This window comes from Rhizophagus irregularis, chromosome 16 (genome assembly GCF_026210795.1).
Source record: "Rhizophagus irregularis chromosome 16, complete sequence".
NCBI lineage: Eukaryota > Fungi > Glomeromycota > Glomeromycetes > Glomerales > Glomeraceae > Rhizophagus > Rhizophagus irregularis.
Genome location: NC_089444.1, coordinates 707,616 through 731,636, shown reverse-complemented (window position 1 = coordinate 731,636; position 24,021 = coordinate 707,616). Strand labels below are relative to the sequence as shown.

Below are 24,021 nucleotides of genomic sequence, written 5' to 3'. Positions count from 1 at the left end.
CAATGGTACTAAACATTCCCAGTCAGCAGAAAAAGTACAAGGTGATCGTGTTGATAATGAAGCATTAGCAGCACATCCATATTCCATACATTGATATATATATATAAGTATGTGTATCAGTACATTGCGACATATCAATATGAAAATGTTTAATAACAGGTCGTTGTGTTTCATCTATTCCTTGAATTTTTCCAATAACTACAGAGTTAAATTGTGAATTATAACATGCAATTAAAGATCTATTTTTCTTAATAATATCATATGATCGAGTCTCTTCCACGTTATCAATACGAGCGCTGAATAATTGTGTTATACTATGATTCAAATGAACACTATCAAAAGTAATTAAAGTTCTAATATCTGTATACCATTTAGCAACTTTATGTCGTGAAGAGAAGGGAATATAAGCCTTAATAAGTATTTCTTTCCATAATAATAAACGAGATTTGTCACCTGAAATAATTTGATCTAAAAATAAAATTTTCTTTTCACGAAGTCTCTCCCTATGTTTAGAATAATATGCATTATCTACCACGTCTTCTAAAGATGGTCATCGGTCCTAAAGACCATTGGTCTCCCCGGTCCTACATGCAAAAAGACCGGACCGCGTAGGACCGCAGTCTTTTGCGGTCCTCGTGATCATCCAATGGATCAACAAGACTGACGGTCTTTTTTAGGACCGCAGTCTTCAAAAGACCGATCAATATTATTAATAGATCAGCTAAATTATCTGATCTATTTTTTTATTTTTTTAATCACTTTTTTTTAGGTAGTAGGAACGGGACTAGAAATGCCCCTATAAGTAGTTTCCTTAGTTACTTTGACCGTGACTAACTCTTCCTTCCTTCCTTTTTTTAGAATTGTTTTTTAGAAAGGAGGAATAGGACTAAATGCCTCGGTAAATGGATTGTTTTCTTTCTTTTTATTTTCTTTAATCATTACTAATTTTTTCTTTTTCTTTATTATTAGACTACTTTTTTTAGATAAAAAAAGTCGATTCATTTTTATATTCCATCTTTTTTCCGTAAAAGGCTCATATTTCTGGAATTAATAACCTTATATTACGGAATTTATCAAATTATTTACATTTCGTGAATGGATTCGTGAAAGACTCATTTTTATGGAGTTTTTTCAGAAATAACAGATAAATTTTTTATGGGTAGGAATGGAACTAGAAACGTCTTGGTTTCTTTAGCCGTTACTAACCCTTCCTTTCTTTTTTTTTTAGAATTGGTTTTTTTAGGAAAGACGAATGAGACTAGAAATGAAATTTTTTTCTTTTTTTTTTTAGGTTTTTTAGGAAGGGGGAATAGGACTAAATTCCTCAATTTCTTTTAGTTTCTTTGTCACTAATTCTTTCTTCTTTTCTTTTTTTTAGGGCCACTTTCTTTTAAGAACCAGGATGGGACTCCAGAGATGGGATTATAAAACAAAAGATAGAGGAAAACTTAACATTTGGAAAAAAAAAGTCTCGGTAAATGATTTTTATTCTTTTATTTTTTATAGATTCTTTAACCGTTGCTAATTCTTTCTTTTTTTTAGAATCAATTTTTTTTTTATGAAGGAGGGATAGGGTTAGAAACTCCTTGACGCAATTTCAATGTTGTATTTTATATTTTTCATAACAATATTAAATAGCATTAATAATTTGAAAGGATAATAGTAAAAACAATTATAGTATCATTAAATAAAAAAAATTAAAAATTTAGCACTAACAACAATAACAAATATTTATTGATAAGTTTTACTTTATTTAACTACACCTAAAAATTAGTAAGATAGCTAGTTATTTGAATTATTCAACCTTTCCTTGTTCTAACCATGACTTTAAACACAAACATGCCCGTGCTGTTTCTGGATGCAACTGATTTCGTGTCTGAGTTATCTGTTTTCCAGCGACCGAAAAAAATTGCTCACAAGGAACAGAGGTAGACATTATAGTTAGATAATCCCGAGCCATTTTTGCCAATACTGGAAATTCAGTTGCATGAATTTTCCACCAGTCTAATGGCATTACTTCATTACCAGGAGGATGGGAATCAAAGTAAATATCTAATTCATTTGAAACTAATTGTTGAGTTTGATTAGGCATGAATAAGTCCTGAAAATAGCTTCGTGTTTCCAATAATGATAAACTAGCAAGTCGACGTCGTACAGTAGTAGTTTGAGAAACAGGTGTAGTTAATTCTTGATAATTAGCCATTAATTCTTGAATTGGCTGAAATACTTCCTCTCGTGACATATTTCCATATGATGATTTTTTGTATCTAGGATCAAAAAATGCTGGAATATGTAAGGACTTGTTAAATTGCCCAAAATAATTATTAAAAACACGTTTCATTTCATTTATTTGGGCTTGCAACTTATAATCATCATTTCGAGATTTTTCCAAGTGATTTTTAATACCAAAAAAAAGCCATTTAACTTCCCCAATTGTTGGATAACTGGAAGCAGATATAACTTTTGTTATTAACGCAAATGGTGCTAATAATTCCAATAAATCAGCAAGAATTTCCCATTCTTCTTCAGTTGGCCAATTATTTGTTAATGTTTGGAGATTTGAAACCAAATGCGCTAAAAGTGGCTTAATTTCCAATGCCCTTTCAATCATATAATATGTATAATTCCACCTTATTACAATGTCAGGAAGTGGAGTTTTAAAATCAATATCCTCAACTCTAAAATATTCTTTTAACTTATCCATTTGTTTGGGAGAATTTCTAACTGTACTAATAAAATTACGTAACTTTTTGACAGATTGAGGTATAATATGTATTTCAAGTGCTGCACTTACAACTAAATTTAAGATGTGAGCAGCACAGCGATAATGTTGAAAAGTTGACAATTCAAGAGTTTCTTTAATTTGACGAGTTGCAGCTATCATTTTTGCTTCATTATCGCTGGTAATTCCAATTAATTGATTTGTAACTTGAAATTCATTTGTAATTTCTTAAACAGCATCTTTAATCGTGGGTGCATCATGTGGTGAAGGAATATATAAAACATCTAAAACAAAATGCTCAAATTGCCAATTATCATTGATAAAATGAATAGTTACGGCCAAAATACCTAGTGCATTAATGGAAGTCCACATATCCATTGTGAGTGAAACTTTAGATGTTAAAAGTTGAAGATTATTAGAAACTTCCTCTCTTGATTTTTTAAATTTTGAAATTATCATTTCTTTTAAAGTATGTCGTGATGGTAATTTATATCTAGGCTGAACTGCTAACATAAATTTCTGAAAACTTAGATTTTCAACGAGGGTAAATGGCTGCTGATCAATGATGACCCAATTAATCAAAAATGCGTGTTTTTCCTTTTGTTCTTCAGCTGACCATGGTTCTAAAGCTACGTCGGCAAAATTATGAAGATTTACATATACATTATTGTGTTTTGCTTTTAGGTGACGTTCAAGAGTAGTTGTAGAATTATTTGCTGAAAGAAAACATTCACCAATATTGCAATGAATATATTTTATAAGTTGTTCATCTCCCTCTTGATTTTTTTCAATTTTTTCTTTTCGTGTGAAGAACTTCCATATTGGCGAAATTATAGGGCTAGCCACCTTTATATCTGTTATGGTTTCTTCTACTTCATCTATACTTTCATCATCTTCAGGATTAAAGATAAACTCATCTTCAATAAAAATATCAGAAAAAGCTTCATTTTCACTTTCATCTATAATTTCTATTAAAGATGAATCTGCCATCTTGAAATAAAACGATGTGGCGAGATGTAAATTTTAGATCTCGTTAATCATAATATCGATAAAACTTAATTAAGTAAATGAAATTTGTCAATCATTAATTGGACAATTTTTTCCGTTCAAAAAAAGAATTGATCGATTACTTATTTATTTTGGAGCTAAATAAATTACAGCTATTTTAATATTCCCAAAATTAATTTTTGCAAATTTTTTAACTCAGATGATTGATAAATGTTTATTATATAATTCATAATTATTAAATGTAATCTAAGAAAAGAAAAAAAATTATTAGTAATCTGCTGTTGCTACAAAACATTATTATATTGAATGTTTGAAAAAAAAAAATCTCACAAAAATTACTTACTGAAACTAAGATTCTGTATGGTTTCTTAAAAAAAGAAAGGAACACCTATCAAATCAAGGCGTTTATAGTCCTAATAATTTCTAAAAGAAGAAAAGGTTAGTGATGGCTAGCTAAAGAAACAGAAAAGAAATAAGGAAACATTTACTCACAAAATCAAATTGTTTTTAGAGTACGTTCCTAAAAAGAAAAGGAAGGTTAATAAAGGTTAACGTTAAAAAAACAAAAAAAAAGTGTTTTTTAGAGTTATTAATGATTAATAATAGAAAATAAATAAATAAAATATTACCAACCAAATCAAAAAATCTTTCTACAGTTCCTAAGAAAAAAGAAAGAAGGGTTAGTAACGGTTAAAAGAAACTAAAAGAAAAAAAATTCTACTTACCGACGCAAATATTCCACTTTCCAAGGTAATTCTAGTCCCATTTCTGCTTCCTAAAAATACGAACCTAAAAATAAGAAAAAGGGTTAGTAATTGTTAAAAAATCAAAAAAAATTAAAACTAATTAAAGGTAAGACAATTAAATTTTACTTCCCTAATCACAGACGAGTGGATGTAATAAATCGAGATAATAAGAGAATGATATTCTTTTTGGCAAGTAATTAATAGTGCTTAGTGAGTTAGTTACTTAGTTTCCTTTCCAGTTCGTTGGGATTTATTTAACCCTTCTTTGTCATATTATATTATATAGTTTTATTTATTTCGCCATTATCTTTTATAGTCATTTTTAGAGTCCCGAATTGTTCTTAAAAAAAGAAAGAAAAGGATTAGTTAGTGATGGTTAAAGAAATTACTAAAAAAACAAAAAAAAATCCACTCACAAAAGCTACATATCTAAAGTCCGAATAGTTCCTAAAAAAAAACAAACGGAACTATAAAGAAATCTAAAATAAAGAAATTAAAAATATAAAAAAAAAATAGTCTGTAGGTACTAGTACCTTCTTAGTATATAATATAAATATATATATTTTTTTTGTTTAATACAAGAAACATTTACTAGAGTAAAAAAAAAAAAAAAAAAAAAATTATAAGACGGACCGATGGTCTTTTGGTCAGTCTTAGGTCGGTCCCCGAAACGGTCCTACTGCGCCACAAATAATCAGGACCGTGGTCCGGTCCTACGAAGACCAGGACCGGTTGAGACCGGACCACGTAGGACTGAGTAGGACCGTTGACCATCTTTAACGTCTTCCAAAGGAATTTTACCACCTTTAATTGTTGGAAAAGTATTAATATCTAAATTTTCTAACGAAATATTATTATCGTAGCATAATAAAAGCATATTAAGAATATAATTATTTTTTCGTGTATGCAGAACACGATTACAGTCAACTCCCTCTATAGTCACTCCCGTTATAGTCACATTCTACTATATAGTCACACCAGTTGAATGTTCAAAACACTTTATTATTAAAATCTATCCTATATAGTCACAATCTATCTATAGTCACTATCACACCTATCCTCAAAAATCTTATATTAAAAAGAACCGTTTATAATCACAGTTATATAAAGAATATATTAAATAACTTGGCATCTAATAATCGTACAAAGATGTATCATAGCTTGTTAGAATCGTCTCACTGAGACGAATCGAATGGTGGTAGTTTTATCCTTTTCCGACCACTGGCTGACGAGTTATTCAACAAAATGTTAAACATCGGCATTATAATATTTCTTGATTTACGTTTACTGCGCCATTTAACATTTTGCTAGATTTCTCAGTACCTAGTGATTGTAAAAAGACGATTTATAGCTCGTTGGAATCGCCTCATCGAGACGAATCGAATGGTGGTAAGCTCATCTCTCTGTGATCAATATTAACGGAGTTATTACTTAAAAACCATTTAATATTTTTTAATTTCGGAAATTGATCTAGTGATTGGATTTCGATGTATCTTATACCATTAGATTCGTCTCATCAAGACGAATCGAATGGTAGTAAGATCGTCTTTCTAGGATCAATATTGGCAGAGTTATTACACAAAAACCATTAATATTTTTTTAATTTCGGAAATTAATCTAGTGATTGGATTTCTATATATTTTATACCATTAGAACCGTCTCATCAAGACGAATCGAATGGCGGTAAGATCATCTCTCTACGATTAATATTGGCGAAGTTACGATACAATAAAGTTTTAAGTATAATTCTGGCTAAAATTATGTTAATTTTTGGCCGGAATTATGATATACAAATATAAGAAATTTTTTATATAGTCACATCTCTTTATAATCACCAAATATGGACTGTCCCAAATGTGTAACTATAAAGAGAGTTGACTGTATAAGGAAGTTTTTCTATTAGTGGGCGCGATGTCCATAATTGATCCTGTAAGGATTTTAAACGAATTTCAGTAACTTTTCCTAAGAGACCATTGTCGTTAAGTTGAATACAAAAATCCGTAATTTTAGCTTGAAGTTGATTGTCGTAAAAATCTCTATATCCATATATATAAGGATTATCAAGTATAGCGTTAGGCGCAGAATGAGCGAATTTTAATTTGTTTTTAAACATCCTTCTAAAAGGAATAATTAAAGTTTCTGTTTGAGTTTTTGATAAAGCCATTACTTGCGACCAGTATTCAACTCTCGGGACGATAATTCTATTAAATATATATAAAATATGTTTATCAGTAATCTTCTTCCTGTACATAAGATTAACTAAATGGTCTATTTCATTCTTGATCTTGAACATCAAATAATTTGCATCAAGTTCAATATTAAAATACACTCCCAGGATACGCATAGGTTCGTGTGGATGTTTGGCTTTAATATTAATTTCTTCACGACCAAACTTGATTGAAATTTTGTCATTGTAATTATGAGAATATTTACGCTTCTCAGTTGTAGTTCTCATCATAAGTTCAGACTTTTCTTTGTTAATTTGAATATCATTAAGGCGATAAAATGTATCAGCGATGTATAACATCTTTTCCAATTTTGATTTTTCATCAGTAATCCATTGAGTATCATCCATATACGCCATAATGGAAACATTTTGTTGATTAAGAACACCTTCATCTTGAACAACTGATTTTGATATACAAGAAATATTATATCCCAATTGTTGTTTATCAATTTCTGCTAAAAGAGGATCGTAGTAAATACACCAAAGCAACGGTGAAATTACTTCTCCTTGATCTATTCCGGTCAAAACATCATAAGGTGCAGTTTTTCTATATGCAGTGATTACTTGATTTTTTCTATCTTTAAAAAGTTCTAAAATGAGGGATGAAAAATCGTTAGGAATTTTAATTCTATCCATCGCTTTTTGAGTTGAAAGATGTTCACACGATCATAAGCCTTTCCCATATCCTGAGAGAGTATCCATAATTCATTATTATTATCAATTGAATCTTGAATAACTTCGTTCATAATCCTGATCGGTTCAAATGTAGATTGTTTAGGCAGACCCGCGAATTGGTTCACCTTTAATACGTTATTATCTTTCAAAATATTTGCTAAATGACGATTTAGCAAAGAAATAAGTGCCTTTCGAGTGGTTTCTAAAAGAGTAATAGGGCGAGAGTTTGATAATTCACAATTAAAGGGTTTAGGTTTAGCAATGGGAAAGGCTGTCGCTTCTTTCCATTGTTTTGGTAAATATCCCAATTCTATAATCTTACAAATTAAATAATATAAAATATGATTACAATCATCACTTAGATGTTTCAACATTTCATTCGACACGCCAGAAGGTCCTGTCACTTTTCCATTAGATAGTTGTCGAATAATGTCTAACCATTCATCATAAGATGGAGCGTCCATAATGCTAGAATATATATTTTCGTTAATATGAGGCTGTGGTTTATATTGTTCTTTCCATCTGCCTTGTATTGGTTTCTTTCTGTTAACAGAACCCGCCACTGTTTGAAAATGATGATTTGTTTCATCCATCACTTGATTCTCATCTGTAATTAAAACTTCATTACCATTATGATCTTTCTTATAAATTTTTTCAATTGAAATGGAAACCATTTCTTTTTCTGTAATAGATTGAATCATCCTTCCTTGATCATCTTTATAATTATCACATCGCTTCTTGATGTTAGAGATAATTTGCCCTTGTTCCATAATGTTGAGTTCAAGTTTAAAAACAATTCTCAATTGTTTCCTAATTTCATTAAGTTCATCAAGATAACTATGGAACTGATCATTATCTAAAAAGGTAAAAATAGTGTCAGAAGTAAATAACTCATACTTGTCTTTTAATTTAATTATCGTGTTTTGATAATTAATCCATTTGTCGATCATTTCCTGATTTGGATAGTTTCTTAATCCTGTAATACATGAACGGATATCTTGAATACGATTAATAATATATCTTAAGTCAATATAGACGGACAACTTTTTCTCAGGAGCACATTTGAATTTCTGTTTTATAACCTTTTTGTTTCTAATATTTTCGTTAGCAGATTTCATTATAAGTTGTCTAAGAGAATCCCACACATGATCAACATGTTTTCTTTTCGTGATCGATCGATCCATTAATTTGAGTCTTTCGATTTCATGATCCAAACCAGCACGGAAATTATCCCAAGTAAATTCATCATCTTCCTGATCCATTTCATCATATAAAAAGACAGTATAAGTTATTTTCTTTTTATTTTTATTAATCTTAGGTAAAGTTTTTCCTATAAATAATTGTGTATCAAGCGATAAAGTGACAGTATTATGATCCGTTGTAAAATGATCATTTTCTATTACAGTACTATTCAAACTTTGGCCAAGTATTGGTAATGAAGCCCAAATATAATCTATTCTTGATTTTTCATTAGAATCATTAGGCAGAATATAAGTATATATATTTTCGTCATCTTCGTTAAATATCGGAATTGTATCTAAAAGGTGTCTGTTTTCTAGCATTTTGAACAATTTGAAATACCATCTATTATTAACAAATGACATCAAGTATTTTCTATAATTAATATTGAAATCACCCATAATGATTATTTCCATATTTTTGTTTTTCGCATCATCGATAATATTTTCTATATATTGATATAGCTCCTCAATTTGTGTTCTTTCTTTTTTATTAGCATTAATGTACACCTGAATTAACCTAACATTTTTCTTTTGACTAAAATTTAAGTCCAAATATAAAACACGGCCTTTGTGACCAACCGCTGTAAACGGTCGAATATCAAGCACGAAAAGATGATAAAATTCAACCACCAAATGTAATTATTAAATATTAAGAACGAACAAATTAATCGTGGATTGGCGTAGATGGATAAATAATTAGCCGAAAAGGATAAACATTTAGGAAGAGTAATGATCTACATGATGTAATATTTATTGGATGATTGACAAGGAACCAATAGGATAAATAGAGTCGATCAATTGCGGCTTAGCAATCTTTAACAATAAGAACGATAAGAAAGAATAATTATAAGCCACAAAAGATAGATTATAAGCAAAACACATAAAGCGAATTAAAAGAACATATAAAATAATGTCAGAAAGATTAAAGAACATAAAATAATATAAAAGATAATATAAAAAGATAATACAAAGATGTTATAAAAGATAATATATATATATAAAAGATAGCATATTAAAAGATAGTGTATTTAAAATACAGATAGTATATTAGAAAGATAGTTCAAAGATAATATGTAAAAAGAACATAAAAGATAGTATATAGATAGAATAGAAAGTAGCATAAAATTTGTATAAAAAGAGAACGGAATTCAAAATAATTCCACAGTTCGCATCCACAGAACTCAATAAAAATATAAGTTTCATTTAATTATTTGTTAATGAAGTATAATTTTAATTAAAGGTAATAGGTTCGCCCTAAACTTTAATTAATGTTCGCTTAATTAAATTTAATTGAATAAAATGGAAATTTCAAGATGAATTAAATATACACTTTTGAAAAGTGATAATTCGTAGCGAGAGCTATCGAAGTTTGAAATTAAAGGTAAAAGTGGATATAATTTGGGGAAAATTTAGAGAAGTAAATTTTATTTTATATCGTTTAATGTTTTATATTACTAACGCTATTTATGTTGTGAACCAAGAATGTTGTTGTATATTGTTGTTGTGCGTTGATTGTATTATTTGTTAATTATGCCGTTGATTATTTGCTTGTTCGTTTAATTGTTCGTTCGTTCGTTTATTCGTTCGTTCGACCATGAGAATGCCTGTTCGATGTGGCAACTCTGTAAATTGATGACAGAGGGAATAGGGGGATCTCACCGCTTTATGGACAAATATATCGTATTTATCGCTAACGATAATTCCTACGCCTTGACCTTTACCCCCTTGTTGTGAATAATCAAAATAACCATGGAAACCAAATTGTTGTTGCCATATTTTCAATTGTCGATATGAAAGATTAGTCTTGGCTAATCCATATATGTCAATATCATTATATATTATTCATCACATCTAATGTAAAAATTAATTTGTCTTTACTAAGGGTACGAATATTCGTAGTAGCTATTTTCGTTATTGAAGAATTTTTTAAAGAATTTTTTGTAATAATTGGGTTGTTATTTTCTATTTGGGGGAAATTTTTTTGTTGTTGTTGAGAAGAAGAAGGGAGAAAATTATTATAATTATTCATCATTAAAAATAATTAAACGACAGAATCATCAAAAACTTCATCATTATCCCCCAATAATGATGAAGCTGAAGGGCCGCCAGATATCATATTGTAAAGAGATGAAAGTAAGGATTTAGTTTCCTGGTGATTTTGTTGTATTTGCTTTTGTTGGGCAACAATACTTTGGATATTTTGATCAGATTTTTGGAATTGTTGCGATTGAATAATAGACTTATTCGCAAGTTCATCTTCATCTTCACTTGATTCAGAATCACTTTTACAGCGTCTTTTCACTTTAACTTCTGCAATATTATCAGATTGTTGATTTTTCTTTTTCTTACTAACTGAAACTGGATGCGCTTTATCACATTTAAGCGCTTGTTGAGCCGTGACAACTTCACCAATTTGCTTGCCAGTATCGCTAATGAGTGATTCCATATTGAGCAATTTATCTTCAACCTTCCTTATGGTGTTAATAATTTGTTTCTTGAATTTTAAAAACATCGGATGGTTATTAAAATCTTCATTATCATCCTCATCATTATCATGATTGCTGCGAGCTCTTCCTTGATCACGTGATCCTGAGGGAATATTCTTATTAGACTTAGAACTATTTCTGGGCTTTTGTTTAGATTTAGCCACATTGTGACACGCCGCCCATAGGATATTAAAATAAAATATCGTATGTTGCCACCGACGTGTTGAGTTCGTATAATATCTATGCTTGGTTTAAAATAAAATTTAGTTACAAAACATTAATAAACTATTAATTAAAATAATTAATGTGGCACTTTTTACTCATAAGAAAAAGGCAAAAAGAATGTGTTGGTTTTTATTAAAGGCGAATTAAAAATTTTATTATTTTTTTTTTAAAAATTGAACTGCGGAATTTCCTATCGAAATCCACTTGTATTTATACATTTTAAGAAAATCATTTCTACTATCTACTACTCTTTCTCTCTATCAAAATTCTAAGAATAATAAGAAATAAAAGATGTATTATCATATGACTTTCTTGTTACACTAAACTAAACTATAAATATAATTTTATTGGCTAATTATTTATCCATCGGCTAAATGTTTATCCGTCACTTACTGCGCCATGTGACTTGTCACGTGACTTTTGTATTCCCAACCATTTCTTCTTGTGTAACCATATCATGTGACCTACTGCGCCACAGGATTTACTGCGTCATTTATTTATTATATTTTCAGTTATTACATTTATCCTCCTCTTAAAAAATTTATGTCCCATAAATTAAGAATCGAATTCGGGTCTCAAACTTATTATATTACTATATATGGTTCAAATATTTCTCTATCAAAATATTCCTTTAATAATTCTCCATTTACTGGTCTTCTTAAAATTCTTCCATTTAATTCTTTAATTTTGTACGATCCATTTATTATTACTTCATGTATATAATACGGTCCCTTCCATTTTTCTTCTAGTTTTCCTGTATGTGTTTTGTATTTCGCCGCATCAAAGTATAATACTTTATCTCCTATTTGAAAGTTTTGTTTTCGTTTTCCAATTTTGTCATGATATTTCTTTTGTTGTTCTTGTGCTTTTTCAATATTCTTCTTTGCTTCATGTCTTTTTATTGGTAATTCTTCTATTATATGTTCTATTCTTTTAATCATTGTAATTCCTTTAACTTCTTCATCATTCGGTAATATTACTCTTCTTCCATAAGTCAAATAAAATGGTGTCATTTTACTTGATTTCTGTATTTTACTTCTATATGCAAACAATATTGGTGCTATTCTTTGATCCCAATTTTTATCTTCATATTCTCTATTTCTATATATCGTTAACTTTTCTTTTACTAATTTCGCCAATGATTCTATTAATGTTTTATTAAATCGTTCTACTAATCCATTTGTTTTAGGGTGATAAGGAGTCGAGAATTTATGTTGAACATTAAATTTTTCTGTAAGATTTTTAGTTAATTGATTATTAAATTCCGATCCATTATCTGTAAGTATTTTCTTTGGACATCCATGTCGACAAATTATTTCTTCATAAATGAATTTTGATATTTCTTTTGCATTTGCTTCTTTTATTGCTTTTGCTTCTGGCCATTTCGTAAAGAAATCTATTGCTACTACTATATATTTATTTCCTTCTTCTGTTCTTGGTAATGGTCCTATTACATCTATTCCAATCATATGAAAAGGTTCTTTTACTTCTATTGGATGTAATTCATGTAACCCTTGTGGATTATTTCTTCTTTGACAATTATCACAACTTTTTACATATTTTTCTACATCTCGTTTCATATTCTTCCACCAATATTTTTCCTTTACTTTTTCATATGTAGCTTGAATCCCAAAATGTGCTGATAATTCATGATCATGCATCATATACATTATTCCTTCTAATTCAAATCTTCTTATTACTCTAAATTTATTTTCATCTTTAATTTTATATAAAACTCCATTTTCTTGTACGTATTTTTCTTCTTTTTCTATATTCTTTACAATTTTATCATATTCTTTTTCATCCATTTGTTAATAAATTTTCTATTTCGTTTTCAAATGGTAAAATAAATTTTATTTCTTTATCTTCAAATAATATGCAATGATAATTTATATTTGTATGAATTATAAATATATATATTTCTAATCCTATTCTTTCAACCATTTTTTAATTTTATTTATCTCGTTATTCATTACTATTTATTATTTTCTAAACTTTTATCTTTCTCATATTAACCTTGACATCGCATCAGCATTCTTATTTTCTTTTCCTGGTCTATGTATTATCTCAAAATCATATTGTTGTAATTCCATCATCCATCATCCTCTTCTTCCTTTAGGAACTTTTGATGTACTTATAAATCCTTTTAATGCTGCATGGTCTGTTATTACTTTAAATTTTCTTCCAAATAAATATTTATAAAAATATTTTATTCCCCAAAATACTGCTAAACATTCTAATTCTGTTATCGGATATCTCTTTTCTGCATTTACTAAACTTCTACTTGCATAACTAATAACTATTTCTCTATTATTTTCATCTAATTGTTCTAATATAGCTCCTAATCCTTCTCCTGATGCATCTGTTATTAATATAAATTCTTTTTCAAAATTTGGATGTTGTAATATCGGATAATTTATTAATTTTTCTTTTAATTCTTCTAATGCTTTTTGTTGTTTATCTGTCCATACAAAAGGAACATTCTTTCTCGTTAATTCCATTATTGGTTTTACTATTTTTGAATATCCTTTCACAAATTTTCTATAATATGAACATAATCCATTTATTTCTCTTATTTGTTTGATATTCTTTGGCAGTTTTAAATTTTTAATCTTCTCTATTTTCTTATTATTTGGTTTTAATCCATCTGTTCCTACTATATGTCCTAAATATTCTACATTCTTTTTCGCCCATTCACATTTCTTTAATTTTAACATCATATCCGCTTTTCTTAATTCTTCTAATACTATCTTTATATGTTGTAAATGTTCGTTCCAATTTTTCGAATATATTATAATATCATCTATATATACGTTCATAAATTTATCTAAGTATTCTTTAAATATTTTATTCATTGTTCTTTGAAATATTGCCGGTGCATTTTTTAATCCAAACGGCATAACATTAAATTCGTATAGTCCTTGACTACAAATAAATGCTGTCTTTTCTTTATCTTCTCCTTTCATCTCTATTTGCCAATATCCACTTGCTAAATCAATTGTTGTAAACCATTTTGCTACTCTAAATTTTTCTAATAAGTCGTCTATCCTTGGCAAAGGGTATGCGTCTGTTATAGTCATTTGATTTATTTTTCTAAAATCTATACAAAATCTTTTATCTCCTGTCTTCTTATTTACTATTACTACTGGTGACGACCATGGACTACATGATTCTTGTATTATTCCTTCTTTTAACATTTTATCTATTTCTCTTTTTATTATTTCTCTATTTTCTGTACTTTCTCTATATGCTTTTTGATTTATTGGCGTTTCATCTTTCAATCTTATATTACATTCTATTATATTTGTTTTACTTATTTTCTTATCCCCATATATACAAATATCTTCGTATTCTTTAACTAAATCTTTTAATTCTTTCTCTTGTAATTTCTCTAAATCTTTATATTTTATTTCGTCTGTCCAATCTTTGTGCATCTTTAATGTCTCTCCATTATTATGGCCAAGACCTAGTAGTTTTCCTCTATAATATGTCCTTTTTCTTCATTATTTATTAAATATATTTCTCGTTCACTTGTTTCTTCATATTCATTTTCACTATCATCATCTTCACTATCATCACTATCATTATCGTCATTAATATTTTCGTCATTATTTTCATATTCTATTGGTATTTCAATATCTTTTCCATCTTCTCTTAATATTAATATCTTTTCATTATAATCTATTATTCCTTTCTTTTCTCTTAACACATCATTTCCTAATATTAATTCTTTTTCTACTGATTCAATTACGTCCATAATTATTTTCATTTTTGTATTTTCATTTATTTCTATTGTTATTTCTATTTTTCCTTTTGATGCAACTCTTGTTCCATTAGCCATTATAAATCTAATATCACTCTTTTCTATTATTGGAATATTTAATTCTTTTCTTAATCTATCTGATATTAAACTAACTGATGCTCCTGAATCTATTATTATTGATACTAATTTTCCTTTTATTATAACTTCGCTTCTCATTGCTCTGGTTTCACTTTTATTATCTGCACTTTTTATTTGTTGGTCCGAGTGTAGTCATGCATTATCATCTTCATTATAATTTCTAGCTATTCTTCTAAATTTTGGATTTTCATTGTAAATTTGTCCATATGTTATATTCGCTTTTTCATTATACATATCCATTACATATTTTTCTGGTGGTACATTAACTCGTACTCTAATATTTTTATTTCCTCTTTTCATTCCTGGGTTTGGACATTCTCTTATAAAATGACCTGTTACTCCACATCTTTCACATCGGTTATGTCTTCTTCTTGATTGATATGCTTTATCTCTATCTTCTTTATTAGAAAATCCTCCTTTTCTTTCACCATCAATATCCATTTTCATATCATATTCTCTTTTTGGTGGTATTGGGACATCTTCAATTTCCATTTCATTATAATCATTATCTAAATCTCTTCCATATTTTCTACCACTTCTTAAAGTTGGAAATATTTCTTTTTCATAATTATATATTTCGTGATTATTATAATATTCATTATCATTATATCTATTATTATCATAATATCTTTCATGATCCATTAAATTTATATTTCTATTATTATTATTATTATTTCTTCTTTCATTATTATTCCTATTAAAATTATTTTGCGTTCTATAATTATTTCTTTGTCTTAATTGTGGACATTCTGGTCTTATATGACCTACTTCATTGCATTCATAGCATCTCATGATCCTTGCATTTCTTGTATTTGTATTTCTATTTATATTTCTTCTTTGTTGATTTTTTATTTCATTTAACGTTTCTTCCATAGCTATTTTTTCTGCTCTGAACTGTTCTAACGCTTTACTTAATTCATCAATATCTTTTTCATTAACTGGTTTTTGCATTTTCTTATATATTTCATTCTCTTCTTTTTTATTCGTTTCTTCTTTTAAAATTTCTTCTATATTCTTTTCCTGTCTTATTTGTTCTATATTTACACCTGTTGTTTTCATTATCAATTCATTTTTAGCTTCTTCTTCTCTTCTTGCTGTATTAATTGCATCATTTAAATTCGTTGGACTACTTCTTCTAACTTGGTACCCTAATGTAGGTTCTAACCCTTGAATATAATAATTTACTTGATACATATCATGTAATGCTTGACCTCTAGTTGCAATTCTTAATATTGATCTAAATCTTCTAGTATACTCTTCAACACTTTCATTTTTTTCTTGTTTAATTCTTGTCAATTCCATCATTTTTCTTCTTTTAACATCTTCTCTAGTAAATCTATTAATTAATTTGTTTTTCAAATTTCTATCATCGTTATGATCACACCAGTTTACTAAATTAGCTGCTACTCTTTCTTTTTCTTCATTATACCATTGTAATGCGGTTCCTCTTAAACATGTTATTGCTACATTTGCTTTATTTTGACTACATACACCTCCTCCAACATTTCCTTCTGTTCTTCCACTTACTGTAAATGCTACTTCAAATTGTCTAATCCAATCGTTAACATCTTCATCTTCTTTTCCACTAAAAGTTGGCATACCTACTATTCCTCCCATTCCTGCAGTTTGAATTCTATCTAATAAAGTTTGTCCTGCTCCTAATGCATTATCTAATGCATTAGGTGCGAGTCCTGTAGCATTTTCTACTATTCTTCTTATTTGTGCTTCTGTTGCCATATTTAATAATATATTTTCTTGAAATAAATCTTGTAAATTATAATCAGATATTTCACTTTCGTTATCAGAATCTTTAATATTCAATGAATTATTCGAATCTGAATTTTGATTCAAACCAAAACCTCCTGTATTTATAACATTTTCATTTTCATTCTCAAATTCATTTTTATTAAAATCTTCAGTATTTTCTTCCCAAATCTCATATTCTTCTGGATCTAATATTTCTCCAATCTTTTCCGAATTATCTGTATCATCATTTTCTTCTTCAACTTCTTCTTCACTTTCTTCAATTTCAAATTTCTTTAAATATTCGTCTAATATTCTCTTTATTTCTTTTTCTGATTCATTTTTATATTCTTGAAATTTTCTTATAAAGTCTGCACTTAATATATCAACATTTCTATATCCCATACTCATTAATCTTAATAATTCTCCATCGGAAACTTCAATTTCTAAAACTTTGATTAGATTTTTTAACTGTTCTAGTCTTTTCTCTATTTCTGTTTCATCATCTAATTCATTCTCGTCTTTTACATTTTCTAATTCTTTTTCATAACAACTTTTACATATTCTTTCTATAAATTCTTTGTTGTATTCTACCGCTTCTATTGCTTCTTTCTTTAATATTATTTTATTACACGTTGGACATTCTATTGTATACATATAATGCCATATTCTTAATTCTTCTTCTATTCCTTTATCATCTAATTCTTCAATAGTTTTGTAAAAACTCATAAATTCTTTAGTTTTTATTATTTCATATTCTACTTTAAAATTTATTATTCGTCTTATTTCTTCAATATCAATTTCATAACCATTCTCTAACCAATAATTTCTGTATATTCTTTCTATATGTTCATCTCCTTCATTTGAACTTGATTCTCCTAAATCATCTGAACTTTCTAGTTCTCCTACGTCACTTTGTTCTTCAACAAAACCTTTTGTTTCTACAATTTTCTCTATTATCTTATCTGTTAAATCATCATTCATCCATGGTCTTGGATATTTATTTCCATCCCACCATTGATATGTTATACTTTTCTGAAACTTCTTGATTTTCTCTCTATTTTCTTCTTCTGCAATATTTTCTTCTAAATGTAATATTTCTTTAAAATTTTTCATAGTACCATATCCTTTATTCTTAATAGTTACTGATTCTATTTTTTCTAACCATTCTTCAAATTTTGCAAATCTTATATCTAATTCGTTATCTTCTATAATATATCTATATGTTAACAATTCCTTATTTCCTAATAAATTTTCTTCTGTTCGGTCGTCTAATATATACTCATTATCTTCACTCAGTATGTAATGTTCACATATTACTTTTATTACCGATATAATTCCTATTTTTCTATAATCTGATTTATTCCTATACCTAATTGACCTTACAACTATATCTAACAGTTTTTCTCCTTCTTTTCTTATTTTCTCAAATTCTTTATTTCTTTTCTTTCTACTAGATGGATAACTTTCTTCCTCATCCTTTTTTGTTAGTACTATGTACTCCATTAATTTCATATATGTATTTCTGTTATAACTCATCGCTTCTAATATTACCTTTTGAAAAATCTTCCAAAATCTTTTAAACCAATCTCCTATCTCTATTTCATCAGTACTATAACATTTTATACATGAAGGGTCCACTTGATATTCTTTTCTTAATTCATTATGTTTCTCTATTTCATGTCTATTCTTAATCTCTTCTAACTCATCGTATATATCAGACATTTTTTTATTTACTTAAACATTTCATAATTTCACTTTTATTTATATTTTATAAAATTTTATCATCATTTAGATTACTATTTTATCTTTTACTTCTTTTAAAATACAATTTAAATTTTAATATTTTCAAAGTTCCAGCTTTGATTCTATACTTTCTTTATACATTCTATAATATAATTTATAATTTATAATCGCGATTTTATTTATAAACTTTCTATATCTTGCGCAAATAAACTGTGATCAAGGCTAGGGATTATTTATAACTGGGGCCACCCAGTATCAGACTAATATGATCACTAACAAAGGCTTATTTATACTGGGTCCTCCCAGTGTGCTCTTATTTATACTGGGGTTCTCCCAGTTTTATATACGAAATTAAACTTTTTAATAACTCTTAATCTTTTTCTTATATTAACTTCTAAAATATTTATTTCAACTCTATTTCATATTATTTTACTTCTCGCATTTCATTTTATAATTCATTAATATTTTCTTATTATAATTGGATAGCCACGGATTTTTAAGCGATCAACGTACTAAAATTTCTGTTGACATAACGCCCCTGGTGACACAACTATTTCTTCTATTATATTCTTATTCATTTATATTTTTATTAATCAGTCACCTCTGCCCAAGGGGCAGCTATATATTTCTTTTACTGCGCTTCATCACGTGATTTACATTATTCACGTGATTTGTACAACATTTTATTTCGTTTACGCAACATGCTTACACAATTTCTTTTATTATATCATTTTATTTCATATTATTCATTATTATCTTTTACAATCTTTCATATCATTCTTTTATTGTAATAAAATTATTTTTCGTATATTAAATAATAACATTTCTATATTTCTTATATTTACAATATCGTTTAATTTTCTTTTTCATTTAGTAACCTATACCGGGCTTGCCTTTACCTTCTTCATAGAAGTATAGTAGTTTACGGGTTTGTCACTAATAACTTTTCTTTTCTTATAATACTTTTCAAATTTTTCAATCATTTATTAACTTTTTATTATTCACAAAATTCATTCTCATTATAAATTTTTATTTTCATTCAATTTTTAAATCTTTTTCTTTTTATCTTGAATATTTCATTCATCTTTTTGATATATACTTTTTCAATATATCGTATATTTCATTTCTCATATATTCCGTAATATTCCTTTTTCATAATATTACTTTTACTATATCCTTTTTCATATATAGTAACATTTTTCTCATATTTCAGATAAGTCTTCCTTATCTTATCATTTCTTTGATGATTTTACATATCATCCTTCCTTTCTTATATTTCTTTGATGATTTCTCATATCATCTTTCCTTTCTTATCAATTTTACAAATTTTTTCTTTCATTTTCTCATATACTTTTCTTTTATTTCTTATTTAGATTTTGTATGAAGACAACAATCTTTTATTTTCTCGTGAGCATGCACCAAAAATGTGACACGCCGCCCATAGGATATTAAAATAAAATATCGTATGTTGCCACCGACGTGTTGAGTTCGTATAATATCTATGCTTGGTTTAAAATAAAATTTAGTTACAAAACATTAATAAACCATTAATTAAAATAATTAATGTGGCACTTTTTACTCATAAGAAAAAGGCAAAAAGAATGTGTTGGTTTTTATTAAAGGCGAATTAAAAATTTTATTATTTTTTTTTTTAAAAATTGAACTGCGGAATTTCCTATCGAAATCCACTTGTATTTATACATTTTAAGAAAATCATTTCTACTATCTACTACTCTTTCTCTCTATCAAAATTCTAAGAATAATAAGAAATAAAAGATGTATTATCATATGACTTTCTTGTTACACTAAACTAAACTATAAATATAATTTTATTGGCTAATTATTTATCCATCGGCTAAATGTTTATCCGTCACTTACTGCGCCATGTGACTTGTCACGTGACTTTTGTATTCCCAACCATTTCTTCTTGTGTAACCATATCATGTGACCTACTGCGCCACAGGATTTACTGCGTCATTTATTTATTATATTTTCAGTTATTACAACATCCGCATACGACTTTTTTAAATTTTTCCAATTATCAGTACCACTAACAAACAGTTTAGAATGAGATTTGTTAATATCTTTGTTAGTACAGTCTTTGGCCATATGAGTGGGATTACCGCAAATATTACAAATGCGATCTTCCTCTTTACTCCAATATAATTGTCGAGTACCAGCATTGCCCTTTTTGAATTCAATATTCATTTGTCTGGCTACCACCAAATCATCTCGTGAAGAAAAATGAATGTAAGCATATCGACATCTTTGGTATTTACCACGAATCATAACAGCTGGGATGAAACAAGTTTTCCCTTTACATTGTGTCATAACTTCCTTAAGATCATAACCACTAGTTTGATAATGTAAACCTGATAATCTTAACGAGAATTGCTTCCTATTCTCGCGTTCCTCCTTACTCAATAACAGGGGTAAGACTCTAACTATGTCTTTATTAATATGATAGCTCCATTGCTCCTTAAAGTAATCAATAGAAGTAGCATCCTTATACGTAATGAAAGCAACTTGGTAAAGACCAGCACCTCTTGTATAAATTTTCTCAATTTCTCCAAGATCTTCAAAGGACTCACGAATTTCGCGTACCTGTCGAAATGCAGGAATATCGATCACTTGAATTGTACGACTATTGGAATTTTGTGATGTGTCATTACTATTGTCATTTGTAGTAGCCACCTTTTCAGGCTTTAATGGGGTAGGTTGGAGTTTCACATTAAACACTTCACCCGAATCACCTTCTTTTTGCTCCTGAATAACAAGTTCCATTTTAAGAAATTGGTCAAATTTTTCTTTGTCCAAAAATGATACCTTGGCCCCTTGTTTCCCCAACGGGGTGACTGGAAGTTGTTTGTTATACTGGATATTATAGGTTTGTAGTGCCTTTTTAATTTTAGTAGTTTTCAGACCTTTTCCTCCAATAAGCTTACCAAATGGAACAAGTGCAATGAGTTCTTTTACTTTTTCTATAGTAATGATCGATGGGTCTTTGTTAGAAATACTAGGATCAACATCCATGGGCTGGGAGCCTTGATCGGCTTGCAGATTAATCTTATCCTGATTAGGCAAAACAACAGATTGTTGTTGATCCTTATGCGGAGTTGAAATAATTTCTTTGTTAAGAGTCGGAACCTTATTGGTTCCATTCACATTGTTTACAATATTCTGCGGAGGTAAGGGAGGGTCACGTGACAATTCTTTCGCAACTGCCTTGGACTTTTCAGTAGCTTTCCCTTTGTCGTTACCAGAAGAAGATTTAGAGTTAGGACCATAAGTATCCTGAACAATATTTTTTTCCATGTCCATAGCACGTTCAGCTTCCATGGCTTCTGTCATCTTTTTATCAGAAGTTGGCTGTGGCTTTTTCTGATAGGTGTTCCAAATACTCTCATGATGAGAAGCAGTTTCCTTCGGTGCACTGAAGGTAAACTGGTTTTCAGGACTAGTTGGCCTACTTCCACCTGCTTGGGAATTACAGCTTGAGCTACGTGTTTGTCTACCACCTCTACCACCTCGTTTAGCATTTCCAGACATTTTCTATAAATTGTTAGATATTTACTGCAGATTTTAAGCGATTTTAACAATTTGCAAGAAGTGATTTTTTAACCGGTGAAAAAGTTATATTTTTATTTTTATTTTTATTAATGGGTTCCAGTTAGAAACCTAACATGGACGCGATTATAAGTAGAAAATTACATATAAGTCAAAATTGACAAAAATACTAACTAAACTACACGCGAAAATAATCTACTCAAACCGGTGGGCAATTAACAGGAAGAAGGTATAATGTGAGATACTAAATTAGACCCCATAACACAAAAACCCAGATAACGCCACTGCCTCCCATACTCTCGCTTAGGTAAACCTAAGTTTCGGTAAGTTGAAGCCCATACCCCGCAGATTATCAAACTGAACCGCCAGCCCCTGGTTGGAAAAATCCCCCATACTGGTCGATAAAAATAAATTCTCCAAGTGACTATATTACCTGAGTTAACAAACTACCTAAGAGTAAACTAAAGGGGAACTTTTTAGTGTCATGCAATTCCCGAAAGGACACCCACCTCATTTCGAACGATCCCTCCAATCTAAACTAAACCGCAGTAAAAACTTATGATAGTCCAAACATGTGCCACCTTGACCTCACCTGACCAAAAACTGATCACCAAGATCTGCATCCCCCTTAAATTACACCCAACTCTCTCAAAAGAAAAGATCTACAAACCACCTGATGTCGATCAATTTTGGGATACCCCCCTACCCCCAGAAAAACTCCAAAAAGCAGAAGGCAAAAAAGAAAGACGAGAAAAATTCACCAAAAAAATAAGAAAAATTCATAACCCTAGGAAAACCAACCCAAAGGAGTAAAAACCTAGGTAAAGAGGGAAATTTCACCAAACTATCACCAGGAACAACCCCTTATTATTAAGAAAGCGAACTTTCACCACTGAGCGAAATGGAAATTTCTTCCTTCCAGTTTGGAATCTTCAACCTTATAACCAAAGTCGTTCAAAACATATGAACAAGTGCCGCTGGACCCAATAGAGACAAGTAGCGGAAACCAAGTTGGTGTTTTAACCAGGTATTTAGGGCAACTTCTTTAAATACGAGTATTTTAAAATGAGTGAAATATTATTTCCATTAAGAAAAGTGAGAGAAAGGAGAGAGAGTTCTTCTCGGTGAAAAAGTTATATTAACACCCAAGTAGGATTTTAAGGCGATTTTTTACTTTAAAAGGCAAAAATTTTGGTTGATCATTTCATTTCAGTCAGATTTTCACCAAAATTTTCTATTCCGTTTTTGAAAATCATCCACATGCATAGTTGCCATGGATACAAAAAAAATTTCCTTTTTCGTAAAAAACTCTCAGTTTAATCTTAAATATTAGTACAGTACTGTACATGTATATGTACAAGTACAAGAGCAAGAACATGAACATGTACATGTACATGTACAGAGAAAGTGAACATTCACTATGGAAACTTTTTGCGCTGAGTTTGACTGTGCTGCTCAAAAAGAATGTTAACTTGACAGATCATGAAATAGTATGTTGATCATTTTTTATTAAAATGTGAAAATTTTTTTTTTTAATTAAAAATGTCAAAAACTTGATTAAAAAACAAAAAAAAATTAAATTTTTTAATTAAAAAAGTCAGACTTGACGTTTTTTGTTATTAAAAATCAAAAAAAAAAATGATTTTATTAATCAAAAATGTCAGACTTGACGTTTTTTGTTATTAAAATCAAAAAAAATGATTTTTTTTTAATTAAAAACGTCAGACTTGACGT

At 28.8% G+C, this 24,021-nt stretch overlaps 1 protein-coding gene across 1 annotated transcript; it reads right to left on the bottom strand.

The window, feature by feature from the left end:
• Positions 1–21,175: 21,175 nt before the first annotated feature.
• Positions 21,176–22,269, bottom strand: OCT59_007942 (uncharacterized protein; the record flags this gene model as incomplete). The annotated part of the gene is made up of 2 exons (XM_066142131.1): positions 21,176–21,198; positions 21,312–22,269. The coding sequence occupies 2 exons, from the start codon at positions 22,267–22,269 to the stop codon at positions 21,176–21,178; spliced, it is 981 nt and encodes a 326-aa protein (XP_065999039.1).
• Between the last annotated feature and the right edge of the window lie 1,752 nt (positions 22,270–24,021).